General features: G+C 41.5%; 1 protein-coding gene across 1 annotated transcript in view; it reads right to left on the reverse strand.

Annotated features, from left to right (window-relative positions):
• Positions 1–10,439: 10,439 nt before the first annotated feature.
• LOC309601796 (BDNF/NT-3 growth factors receptor-like) overlaps positions 10,440–14,118 on the reverse strand; it is a gene marked incomplete at both ends in the record, with an annotated part of 230,630 nt that continues 226,951 nt past the window's right edge. The window contains 2 exons of the mRNA XM_082334926.1: positions 10,440–10,625; positions 11,480–11,638. Coding sequence (XP_082191052.1) covers positions 10,440–10,625; positions 11,480–11,638 — 345 coding nt within the window. The remainder of the gene's footprint in view (positions 10,626–11,479; positions 11,639–14,118) is intronic.

Consider the following 14,118-nt stretch of genomic DNA (forward strand, 5'->3'; position numbering starts at 1 on the left):
AGATGAAGGCTGCTAGCATTAGGCTCACCAAAGCATCACCAGAAAATAAGCTGATATGTCTCTGTCCTTTTGAATGTATTGCTCACTGGGGAATCATGGATTACTGTATGAGAACAGAGGCAAAGTGGAAGCTGACGTTGTCTCTTTCTAAGGTAAAGTTCAACAAATCTGTGCTGCATTAATTTTTTAGATACTGATTGCCTACATAGGTTTAATCACTAACGTGGTTTTAAAGAGAAAATATCAGCATGAAAGGTTTACCTTGAATTGACAGTGCTATTCAGTGCCATCAATAATACTTCAAGTAACAGAACAGCCAGAAAGATGCACACAACACCAGTTGCATTTTGCTACCTTTTACTATTATTCTCACTTCATACCAGTCAGTGTATGTAACAGCTTCACTACCATTTCAAGGTACTGCTACAGACTGTCATTTTTAGCATTTTTGGTGTGGCCCTGGCTTGGTTTCATAGTCCTGCATGAGAATATCTAACACCCCCCACCCCCACTTCCCTTCTCATCATGCCTGCTTCCCTAGCCAACCCTAGGTTTCGATCTCTGAAAACCTAAACAACAGTAGCAGGGTTTGATCCCTGGGCAGGGTCTCAGGAGACATCCTGTCTCCCACAGTCTCAGCTTGTTCAGGTTTTATGGGCCTCACTGTATCCAACTCTGCAGTTGTATGCTGCTACTTTTGGTGAGGCCCTAGGTTGGGCATGTCAGTGCTGCACACTTGAAATTAAGAATTTTAATATCCATTAGTTGAGTTTCCAGCTTTTAAACAAAACTTTGACTTTGCCCAAAATGAGTTGACAGACGAATTTGCTTCATATACCATTCTGGCTCAAGAAAACCATCTTTGAACACTTTGTGAGTCACATTCACAAGTAGATTTTTTAGCAGTAACTCTAGTCTGAAAGTAACCTCTAAGCAATATATATCCTGTTATGAAACTGCTACAGGATTTTGCACACCTTGGGAAAACAATGTTACCTGTGATTCATATTGCTAACTTCACTGATCCCTACCTGGTTGCCTAACACTGAGGTCAGCGAGGTTGAACAACATAACACGAGCCAAAAGAGCACTAGAACAGATTGCGAAGAGCCTAGCTCTTGCCCGAGTGATTAGTCCCCCACTAGCAAAAAGGCTGAAAACATTTACTGCCAATAGGTGTTATTTTAAGCAAGCAAAGTGCATATTTTTTAGTGGCCTCTGTGGTATCAGAGGTACCATGTTTACTTTCCATCATCTACTTTCTTTTATCCAAGCCTCTTTAGATTCTGGGTTGTTAAAAATGACTGGTGATAATTTTACCCTCAGCAAGATAAATTTACCCTCAGGAAGATAAATTTTAAATTTAAATGGCCTCCAGGTGCCAACCAAGCCACTTTATATCACTCCCCTCCTCAACAGGACGGAGAGAAAATACAAAGAAAAGCTCATGGGTCAAGATAAGGACAGGAAGATTACATACAAGATACATTTACCCTCAACAAGTTTGTGGATGACACGAAGCTGAGTGGTGCAGTTGACACACCTGAAGGACAGGATGCCATCCAGGGGGACCTGGACAAGCTTGAGAAGTGGGCCCATATGAACCGAATGAGGTTCAACAAGTCCAAATGTAAGGTCCTGCACCTGGGTCGAGGCAATCCCAGACATGAATACAGACAGACTGGGAGAAGAACTCATTGAGAGCAGCCACACAGAGAAGGCCTTGAGGGTCCTGGTGGACAAAAAGCTGGATATGAGCCAACAATGTGCACTAGTAGCCCAGAAAGCCAACTGTATCCTGGACTGCATCAGAAGAGGCATGGCCAGCAGGTCGAGGGAGGTGATTCTGCCCCTCTACTCTGCCCTTGTGAGACCCCACCTAGAGTACTGCATCCAGCTCTGGAGCCCTCAGCACAAGAAAGATGTGGACCTTTTAGAATGGATCCAGAGGAGGGCCACTAAGATGATCAGAGGGCTGGAGCACCTCTGCTATGAAGACAGGCTGAAGGAGTTGGGGTTGTTCAGCCTGGAGAAGAGAAGGTTCCGGGGAGACCTTATAGTGGCCTTCCAATACTTAAAGGGGGCTTATATAAAAGAGGGGGAGAGACTCTTTTTAAGGGCAGATAGCGATAGGAAAAGGGGAACGGTTTCAAACTGAAAGAGGGGAAATTTAGATTAGATGTTAGGAAAAAATTCTTTACTCAAGAGGGTGGTGAGGCATGGAACAGGTTGCCCAGAGATGTTGTGGACGCCCCATCCCTGGCAGTGTTCAAGGCCAGGTTGGACAGGGCCCTGAGCAACCTGGTCTAGTGGGTGGCGTCCCTGCCCATGGCAGGGGGGGCTGGAGTTAGATGAGCTTTAAGGTCCCTTCCAGCCCAAGCCATTCTATGATTCTATGATTCTATGATAATGTAATTTGTCAATATAATTCCCAAAATCATGAAGCAGTGCAAAAAACATAAATGAAAAGGGATGACCCAAGTTTATAATGAGTTATTTGCAGAGACTTTCTTTCTTATATAGCAGCTTGGGAAAAAAATGGAAGGTAAACAGACTCTCTACTGAAAACCTCTGGTTCACAGATGAGAGGGAAGAAGAGGGAAACAGGGAATATGACTTCCATATGTTCATTCTATTGTCTCCGAAAGACTTGCAGTTCCCAGCTGTGATTTTTTAAAATGCTAATTACAGTAACTGGGGATGTAAGCAGTGCTCTTCATAGAATAATTCAAGTGCTGAAAATCACTCAGTTTAAAAAAAGACAGTTTAGAAATGGCAATCAGAGGCAACAAAAGCACATCTTACATACAGAATACTGCCAGGGAAACAGGTCTCCGTCTTTCATTTTTACCCACTCTGTTGCTAGGAGACTGAAAGACTATATTTCTATCCTGTCTGCACTTGCTGGGGGGCCCAGTGTGATGGGTTGGCCTCCAGGTGCCAACCAAGCCACTCTATCGCTCCCCTCCTTAACAGGGCGGGGAGAAAATACGAAGAAAAGCTCATGGGTCAAGATAAGGACAGGGAGATTACATACAATTACCGTCACAGGCAAAATAGACTCAACTTGGGGAAATTAGTTTAATTTATTGCCAATCAAAATCAGAGTAGGATAGTGAGAAATAAAACAAAACTAAAAACACCTTCCCCCCACCCCTCCCTTCTTCCCAGGCTCAACTTCACTCCTAACTCTTCTACCTCCTCTCCCCGAGCAGCACAGGGGGATAGGGAATGGGGGTTGCAGTCAGTGCATAACACTTTGCCACTCGTTCCTCTTCACACTCTTCCCCTGCTCCAGCATGGGGTCCCACCCACAGGAGACAGTCCTTCATGAAGTTCTCCAACATGAGTTCTTAAAGAACTGCTCCAGCATGGGTCCTTTCCACAGGGTACAGTCCTTCAGGAGTAGACTGCTCTAGTGTGGGTCCTGACAGAAAACCTGCTTTCCACAGGCCACGGTTCCTGCCAGGAGCCTGCTCTGGCGTGGGCTCTCCACGGGCTGCAGTGTGGATATCTTCTCCACCATGGTCCTCCACAGGCTGCAGTGTGGATATCTTCTCCACCGTGGTCCTCCATGGGCTGCAGGGGAATCTGCTTCAGTGCCTGGAGCTCCTCCTCCCCCTCCTTCACTGACCTTGCATACATGCAGGGTTGTTTCTCTCACATTTCCTCACTCCTCTATCTCTCAGCTGTTGCACAGCATTTTTTACCCTTTCTTAAATATGTTAGCACAGAGGCACCACCAGCGTCACTGATTTATTGGCTCAGCTTGGGCCAGCGGCAGGTTGGTCTTGGAGCTGGCTGAAACTGTCTCTGTCTGACATGGGGGAAGCTTCTGGCATCTTCTTACAGAAGCCACCCCTGGAGCCCCCCTGCTACCAAGAGCTTGCCATATAAACCCAATACTCCCAGTAATTAGTTTGTATATGCGCATATATGCCAATTCCCAAAGTATATAGCAGCAAAAGTAGTGGAAGGGTGGCGATTCGAGGAGGATGTGTCAGGAATCTGCAAATGCTGGTGTCGAGAACTGTTATGGAACCAGAATTGTCTCGACATTGCCATTCTACCGCCATCTTCTGGTTTCGACATCCAGCCCCCGACGAAACCACCACAGGACGCCCATGCAGAGACCAGGACAGGAAAGGCAGGACCATGAACTGCACGCACGCCTGCACAGCGACCAGGGCGCAAAAGGCAGAGGCCAGGACGCGAAAGGCGGGGCCATGGACTGCACGTACGCCTGCGCAGAGACCAGGGCGCGAAAAGCAGAAGCGCAAACTGCATGTACGCAGACCCGTTCTGCGCATGTCCATGGCCCTATAAAAGGACCGTGTGCGCCTTTTGAGGCCCTCTTTCTCTTCTCGTCCTACCCCGTGCACCTCCTTGGAAGCTGCTCCTGCGGACACAGAGACTGGACTGACTGGACCTTTGATCGACAGGACAACGCTGGACTCGGAGTGGCGGTAGCTAGTTCCCCTACGTGGCTCTCTTCTCACCCGCCTGAGCACGCTCTTTCTCTTTTTTCTCTTTTTTTTTTCTCTCCTTTTCTCTCTTTCTTCCCCCCCCCCTGTTTTTCTACCCATTCCTCACCCCTTCATTCACCAAAATAAAGTCAAAAGGTTGTACGGCATTTGACCTCGTTTGCGTCTTAATCTTGTCCTTGGGATCGTATCAAAACCTCCCCCGACTTTGGATCGGGACAGCTGGACATCATTCAGGACAATAGAGACATGGTCAGAAGCATGCCTGGGAGCTGACGTGTCAAAGGCAGGAGGGAATGGATTTGCATCTCTTCACATATTCCTGGCACCAGCCAGTTTGGCTACCTGAGCAAGATAAATGAGTGAAAGGTGATGTGAACGTGTATGTCTCCGAGGAGTATTTAAATAGTCTCTGGAACAATGCAGGTTGACTCTTCTTTTGTGAGAAGATTTAATCAGTGCAATAAAACCAGGACAGATAGATCATTAAAACAATCAAACTATGTCACTGGGTGATTTATTAGTTGCCATGTCAAGCAAAAGCTAGATGGTTTCTAGCAGAAAGGAGGCAAGCGGCTAGGTCTAGGGAGCTGGGGGTGAGACTCAGTCCTGGCTCCTCTGTTACTAGGCCCCCAGGCTGGGGACAAGATGAGCAGCTGCACAAGGCAGCGGGAAAAGGGCCAAGAGGAAGAGACAGGGGCAGCCTAGACATCAGCCCTCTGTGTTTGGCTACCGAAGATGGGCTGCCACAAGTGGTGATGAACAGCACCTCCCAGAGAATGGATCTACCCCAGTACATAGAATTCTTCATCATGAAATCAGTTTTGAAAGTTTGTCGAGCCTTAGCAGAAGCAGAAGCAGGACTTGTATTGAATATCCCCCTACTGTCCTTTTTAGTGTTTCACAACTCTGGATTTTATGCAGAAGGCGCAGGAAGAGCTGATGGGCCTTTGACTCTGTTATTAGGCTGTGGAAGGCCCTGTTGCTGAACAGCAAAGGGAACTATGCTTGTCTGGTGCACGTTGAAGGAGAAGCAAATGGCCTTAAACAAGCTATTTGCAAAGCCAGCTCTCCAAATGAACAAGTGTTCAAATAGGATCTTCATTTTGGAGAAAAAAATAAAAAAAAAGAATAAAAAAAGAGCCTAACAGATTACATTCAGATTGGATATTTCTTTTTCCTATTATTATTATGGAACTCTTCTTTCCTCACCTAGGAATTCAGTGATCTCGTTTTTATTCAGGGTTTTAGAGTGCAAATATATCATGCTTCTAAGCATACTAAACTATATCTTAATATCATCCTTTTCAAAAGGAATGGAGGTAAACAAAGACATTAAAAAAAAAAAGAAAATAGCACAAAGTACTTCATGAAAATTGTATGTCTTTTAAAGTAATCATTGTATCTTTCTTTTGGATGACACTGTTTATTGTAAGACATCATTTTTATTAAATACACTATAACACAAGAGACTTTCCATGTCATGTCAAGAGAAGCTGGTCACATGATTCACAAACAAAACTTTTAACACTGATACGTAGACATCACTTCAAAATCAGCCAAGATGCAAAATTTTAAAGCAATGACTTGCTATAACAAACTGCAAAATGAGAACCACTAAATAGTTGCACAGAGACGTCACATTAAGAAAAGAAAAAGAAAAAAGAAAGGAGAAAGATGGCACTACACACCAGGTTACAGTTTGGTGACAATATGGAGATCTATATTTATATATAGATATATCTGTCTATCTATCTATCTCAAGTGACAAAGCGAGAGAGATCTAGAAATATATGTATATACATAAAGTATAGGTGGAGAGCAGGGCTGGGACAAATATTTCATATTTAATTGATTCGATCTCTATTGGTGATGTAATTGAACATCAGTGTTGAATTAAATTACTTGTATATAAAACATTCTTAGCTGCTTTTCTTTAAGTTACAGAATCATACATATAAGCTGCAAGATATAGGCCTCTGTAAAGATTTGATTTGATCTCTGTTTTCTTACATATTTCTATCAAACAGCCCCACTACTAGTGCTTCTATTATCCTTGCCCAAAGTATTCAGTGTTTATAAAATACCAGCTGGTTGTCACTCAGAGCCTTCTATAAGCAAACAAAAAAACCCCATAGACCTGGTCTAGAATGCATAGACAGTAAAATAATGTACCCAGCATTTCCTTTTTCTTCTCCTGAGATATATGTTTAAAAGATGGCAAAATAGTCACTTTGTTGCTGTTGTGAAATTCACAGTGTTTTCCCTGAAACATGTACACTTTTTATTTTTGCTTCATATTTGTGATTAATTAGTAACACCCCCTACGCACAAAAAAACAACCCACAAGTGTTTTAACTAAGGCTCTTCAAGGACCTCTTGATTCAAAGCAGCACTGGTTCATCCCAGCCCTGACAACAAGATAATACAACTTCCTGTGCTATCAAAACCTTCATGTTTTATTAGAAACCCTGATCTGTTCCCCTGCCCTTCCCCACTCCCCTCTCTCACATTTTATAGCAGCATTTGAATTCATTTACAGGCTGCAACAACCCAGAGATAGTCTTGTTCTAACACATTCCCATTGTACCTTAGTCATCCAGTGACCTGATCATTTTATTGGGTTATTTCTTTTCTTTTCAAAGTGTTTTGTAAAAGTCTACATCAGCCACAACAGAAATAATCTCTCAAAAAGGTGGTGGGGGGAGAGAGCACAAATGCTATTATTACTGCTGAAATTTGGCATTCTCAACATTGTCCTGCAAGTAGTGCTGTGATCTGAATAGTCTTGGAATTATTTCATTACTGCAGACAATTATAAAATGCTAATGAAGCTGCACTGTTATTCTAGGACAATAAAAAAGCAATCGCACAAACCCAGAAATGACAGTTAATCAAACTGCTTTTGGAGCTTAGTTCATTTCCTTGTGAGAAATCAGCAAGTGAGATGAGAATGGAAGAAATGTTTTTAAGCAGTCATTTGGGGAAAAAAGTGCTTGTTATATCTCTGGCATTCTAGCACTTCCTCTGCTACAGACCAGTTTAAAAAGTTGAATTTCACAAACATTGAAAAATAAATATAAAAAGAAAAAAAAATATTTTTGTCACTCAGCAGACTTTATTAATGTATTAATAGCACTAATTAACAGTTGTAGTAATGTAGATGTATGTAAATTTATACATATATATTACCTTTTCATGAAAAAATGCAAAATATGTATAACTACAGTTAATAGCTTGACTACTCTGATTATACCTTTTATGCATGATCAAGAAGAGTAATGATTTAGCTTAAGGTTATCCATACTGGTGGCTTTGTAGAACATCTGGTCCTTTAGAAGTTTAACATACTGCTATGTTATTACACAATGCATTGTAACATTAGCTATTCTCTAAAATGACTCTAATAGTCTCACTAGTAAATAAAAAATAAGATGCCACTAAGTACAATTTCAGGGGTTTGTTGGGTTTGGTTTTTGTTGGTTTTTTGGGGGGTATACATTCTTTCAGTGCTTGCAAAACCCACGTGTTTGCTTTCAGGCTGGAGCCTGCATTGCAACAGAAGCATCTCAGATGCCTTTTTCTTAAAGCTCATAAGAAACTAAGACAGAATACAGCAGGCAGAAGCTTAACACCTCCCCTTCCACCACCTGCAACCCTTTCCCACTGCACAGTATCAGCAGACTCTGACACCTTCCTTCTCCACTGCTATTATGTTGAAAATTATTTGCAAATTCCTTTAAAACATAAAAATCAGATTCTCAAGAGAATGGGTTTCACTGGATGCTCAGTCTTTATCTAGCTTTCTATGTGAACTTCTAAGACAGTCTAGTAAAATTTTAAGGCCAATTTTGTAGGAATCTTCCTTAGACTTTTTGTGTGTTTCCAGTTCAGTACTGGTTAAGAAATAACATCTAGTTTATTAAAGAAAAACTGAGTATGGCTTTATAGTTATATTCTCATGTTTATTTGTAATGCTGCCTTTTCAATGACACTGAGAAGGGTAAAAATCCACCACTGTCCAGTGAACTGTTTTCTTCTGAAAATGTTCAAAATATTTATGAGCTATCTCTAAAAGCTTCTGAAGGAAAAATCTAAAGTGCCTCAATAAATAATATATGCAAGTAAATTATATATTAAGAATATTATGGGAACACTTGCAAAAATAAAATGCTTAATTTATTAAATACAATACTCCCAACACAAAGATGAAAGACTGTTTTGATCTGGCTCATGTCAATAAGAAAAAAACAAAAAGAGAAAAAGAAAAGAAAGATCACTTTTTTGCAGCAATGCCCCCTCATAGAGGGAGGCAAAAGCCTTGAGGACTAGGTAAGGTAGGTTTTCATTTGTAAGAATTCATATTAAAAATAATCCTACCTCTAAATTTTAAATCTTCAACTTCCGGTTTGAAAAACAACAGATATACCCATGCATTTGTCATCAACGTAGTGGCCATGCAAAAGTTGTACATGTACAATGCCCATCCAATCAAAAAGACTTTTTTAAAGGTGGATGTTGGGAATGACAGCACTAGCATCGACACAAACATGGTGCTGAATTCAGGGCCTTTGCACTCCAAATAGTAAGCCATAATCTCAGAGTCATATTTATTTTGTCCAGGGATCTCACTCTATCCCCCACCATGGCTCAAACATAACCAGTGAACCCTGCGCTTTAGATTATTCATGTAATATCAAGTCTATTGTATCTGTAGCATTGTAAATGTGTCCTCCATTAGCCCCTTCTAATGAAATATAAGTTATGCTATTATGAGTTAGCTATATGAGGTTTATATATATATATGAGTTAGTACAAGGGTATACTACAAGATGAGAGATTAATTTCTGCACAAAGGGCATTAATCAACAAATATCATGCACAGTTTTGCTTGCACAGTTAAAAAAAAAAAAATTATTCAGGAAGGAAGGAATATGCTGATATGCTGCTGGACAAGCACCGTATAAGATACACCTGCCCCAGCATCTATAGCTTGCACTATCTTAACAAAATCCTTAGTTTAAACACTTGATCCTGAAATTAATCCTGTACATTAATAAGCCTAGCTTCAGCCTTTATTACCAAAGACTAGCTGGAGAACATTTTTATACCAGTGGCATGCCAATATCCTACCAGAAGACAAAATAAGGGCATATGTTTTGTTCATCATTTTGGAACATAATTGTGTGCAGTACAGACAATATCTTTTCCCCTTTTACCATAGACTTGTATCTGGCAATGAAAAATGCTGGCCATACACTGCCTCGAACAATCCCTTTACTCCTCAGAAAGACTGTCCAAGGAAAGTGCTAAATCACCTCTTGCCTTCCATCAAATTGTTTCAGTGTTTTTTTAGTGGGGTTGGATGCCATCTGACCCCATAGTTCCTTCAGATAGTGGACCACATAAGTGCTGCTTTTATTCCATCTAGCTTTGTCTCTGCAAGAAATATGCTTCTTGTAGAGAACATTACTCTTTTTCCACCTACATGCTGAAGCAAAAAAAAATGAGGTGAATACAAAGAGACTCCCAGTATCTGTACAGCAGAAATCACAAAGTTTGAGTCAAATACATTTTTCCCTTTTTTCATCCACATCAAAGGCATGAATACAAGGCATTGTTAGTTGTGGTGGGCTAACTGGAGAGTCTGCTGATATAACAGATCAAGTTTTTAAGGCCTTTGTCTATGCAGAGTTACAATAATGCAGAAACCAAATTGATTAGAGAGAGGAAAAAATGATAGAAACTGAAAGAGAGTGTGAAGATATATTTCAATAATGTCTAAAAAGTCAGTACTGTGACTATAGATGGAGAAGTGCACATTGCTTTCCCTTTGAAAGCTTCTCCATATCTTTGTCATTAATGCTGTCAAAGTTAAGAACACATTTTAATGGAGTTCAGTGGCAGTTGAACACATTCATTCGCGCAGACCATGAGAAGAAATGCTAGGATGTTTTAGCCTAAAATATCCAGGTAAACTGGAGATGCCTTAGCCAAGTTCTGGAGGAGGGAATGGATTTCTTTGATGTTGAGCCTCATGTGAGGCTCCCTTTGCCAACAGCCCAGCATCAACTCATATACTTCCTTGGGGCACGTGCGAGGTCGCTGCAGCACTCGGCCCTGAGTGATGCACTCAATCACCTACGAGAAATCACAAGGAAAGGATCAGTGTAGCCATGCCAATTACGTAGGCCTCACCCATGGAAGAGCTAGCTGCTAATAGCCACAGCAGCCTCACCGGTGGCAGTCACCTGGCCACCTCTGCAGAAGAGCTGCATTTCTAGGTAGATGTACGGGCAGTGGGATATGATCTGGAAAAATCACCATAATGTAGGATGTCAAAGAGCAATACCTTGACTGATGTTGTGTTATGTTAACCTGTGTTACCCCTTCCATTCACGAGGGAACAGTGGTAGGGAAGCAATACCATACCTCCCCTACCTGTCTATCAATCTCACCTCATCTCAGAAGTAAGCTGTTTCAATCGTCTCACATAGAGCACCTCTCCCTCCCTCCTTACACTTTATGAGTACCACCATGGCTAATCTCTGGAAAGGGATTACTTTTGATTTCCCAGGTATGAAGAGATCTCCAGATTCCTTTAATCTATTTAAGAATATTTTAGAACCACCACTTTGTGACAATGACATTTCCTGATATGTAACTGAAATCACCCAATGCCAGATTGGGAGACAGGTAAGCTCCTTTTTATTGCCTCATGGTCTTTCTCAACACCCAGAGCAGACTATCCTATACAAAGGAAGAAGCTACATCCCAACTTGGTATAGTCCTACTTGGATAACTTCCATCCAACTTGGGGAGAAAAGGGTGAAAAAGAACTTCAACCACAAAGTTTGCAACAATACCATAAATACATGATATCAGGGTTATTGCTTTTACTAAATAAATTTGCTATTGTCCTTTCCCCAGAGAAGCCATACGATCAGTTAAAATGCCACCCTCCTTTATGCAATTTGAAAATATAATACACACACCTCATTGTTTGAGAGCTGATACCATGGCTGTTTGCCATAGGTAAAGATTTCCCATAATATCACCCCCAGGCTCCAGACATCACTTTCTGTGGTGAACTTCCTGTACATGATACTTTCTGGAGGCATCCAACGAATAGGCAGCATCGTGTGACCTCCAACCTGAGGGGAAAAAAAAAAAAGAAAGAGTCAGAAATAATTCCTCCAGACCTCCAGGAAGAGTTTTGAGATGCTAAACCAGGGAAATCCACATTTTCTTTTTTCCCATCTGCTGCCATTCACTTTAAAGAGCTCCTAAGAACTAGGGAGTTGTGATCCAACCTCCTCCCTCTCAAATGGCAATCACTACCATGATAGATTTCTCAACAGAATCTCCAAAGAAATTGTTTCTGAAGTATAAACTCATCTTCTATATTTATTTTGCACCCCCTACACAAGGAGCTGAATGCTCTATAAAATTAATGATTAACTAAATCTATCAACCCATTATAAATTAGGCTGGTATTACTCTCCATTTTAAGACTGAGAAAACTGTAAAAGATTAATGCAATTAAATCTGCAGATATCAGCTGAGATCCATGAAGACACAGTGACTGCATGACACAGAACATGACATCAGGATCTATATGGTTTAATCTATTAATTATGAATTAATTAAAGCAATGCTATTGTCTGTGGATAATTTCCAAAGTTAATCAATGCATCAAATTATTTTGTTCCAAATTAACTACCCAGTTCTACACAGCTTTCCAAATTTTCAGTCCTTTGGATATATACGCTTGATAATAACTAACTTGCAAGATATGGACTCTATGTCCCAAATCATCACATGCTGAATTCCCCAGTAATCTTTTCCTGAAAAAAATGCCTTTCTGAAAGTCTCTAACACATTTTTGTTTTCCCCAAAATGCTATGCTTTCTTAAAATTGAGTTACGTAAGCTGAATATAAATAAATAAATAAATAGACTCTTGCTTTTCATTCTAGTTTCTAAACAACTTATTGTTCCTAATATGTCACATTCCGACAAGATCACATCAATGAATAAATCCACTCAAGTACTTTTAAAATAGTCTAACTAGCTCAGCTAGAACAGAACAGAATAGAATAGAATAGAATAGAATAGAATAGTTTAGTTCAGTTGGAAGGGACATACAATGATCATCTAGTCTAACTGCCTGACCATAGAATAGAATCATAGAATTGTCAAGGTTGGAAAAGACCCTTAAGATCATCGAGTCAAACCGTTAACCTAGCACTGCCAAGTCCACCACTAAACCATGTCCTTAAAGGACACGACCACTTCAAGGATGACCAAAAGTTCAAGCATATTATTAAGGGCATTGTCCAAATGCCTCTTAAACATTGACAGACATTGGACATCAACCACCTCTCTAGGAAGCCTGTTCCAATGTCTGTCCACCCTCTCTGTAAAGAAATGCTTCCTAATGTCAACTCTGAACCTCCCCTGATGCAGCTTTGAACCATTCCCACACGTCCTGTCACTGGATACCAGGGAGAAGAGATCAGCACCTCCCTCTCCACTTCCCTCCTCAGGAAGCTGTAGGGAGCAATGAGGTCATCCCTCAGTTATCTCCTTTTCTCCAAACTAGACAACCCCAGAGTCCTCAGCCGCTCCTCATAGGACATGCCTTCCAGCCCTTTCACCAGCCTCTGGATGCATTCAAGTACCTTAACATCCTTTTTAAATTGTGGGGCCCAGAACTGCACAAAATACTCAAGGTGAGGCTGCACCAAAGCTAAATACAGCAGGATAATCACCTCTTTTGACTGGCTGTGTTTAATGCACCCCAGGATGCGGTTTGCCTTCTTGGCTGCCAGGGCACGCTGCTGACTCCTGTTGAGCCTGCTGTCAACCAGCACCCCCAGATCCCTTCTGCTCATCCCACAGTTGGACAACTTGTCCAGAAGGATGCTGTGAGGGACAGTATCAAAAGCCTTCCTAAAATCCAGAAAAACTATATCCATTGCCTTCCCTTCATCCACTAGGCAGGTGACCTTCTCGTAGAAGGATATCAAATTAGTTAGACAGGACTTTGCCTTTGTGAATCCATGTTGACTGTGCCTGATGATTGCATTGTCCTTTAAATGCCTTTCAATAGCACCCAGTATAATTTTCTCCATAATTTTTCCAGGAACTGAGGTTAGACTAACAGGTCTATAGTTTCCTGGGTCTTCCCTCAGACCCTTGTAAATTGGAATAACGTTGGCTAGTTTCCAGTCAGCAGGGACCTTCCCAGACTCCCAAGACCTTTTGTAGATGATCGAGAGGGGTCCTGCTGTCACATCTGCTAGCTCCTTCAGTACTCTGGGATGACTCCCATCAGACCCCATGGACTTGTGAACATTCAGCTGGTACAGCTGGTCCCTTACAATTTCAGTGTCCACAAATGGCAAGTCACTGTTCCCACACTCGTGGTCCTCCGACTCAGGGGACCGGGCAGCCCAATCAGTATTATTAAAGACTGAGGCAAAAAATGCATTGAATACTTCTGCTTTTTCTTCATCCCTATTTGTCAGGTGACCATCTTCAACAAGTATTGGTCCAATGTTTTCCTTAGACCTCCTCTTGCTATTAACATACATACTTAAAAAAGCATTTCTTGTTTGACACAACACTGG

The sequence above is a fragment of the Platalea leucorodia genome, assembly GCF_965183815.1.
Source record: "Platalea leucorodia genome assembly, chromosome: W".
Lineage (NCBI taxonomy): Eukaryota > Metazoa > Chordata > Aves > Pelecaniformes > Threskiornithidae > Platalea > Platalea leucorodia.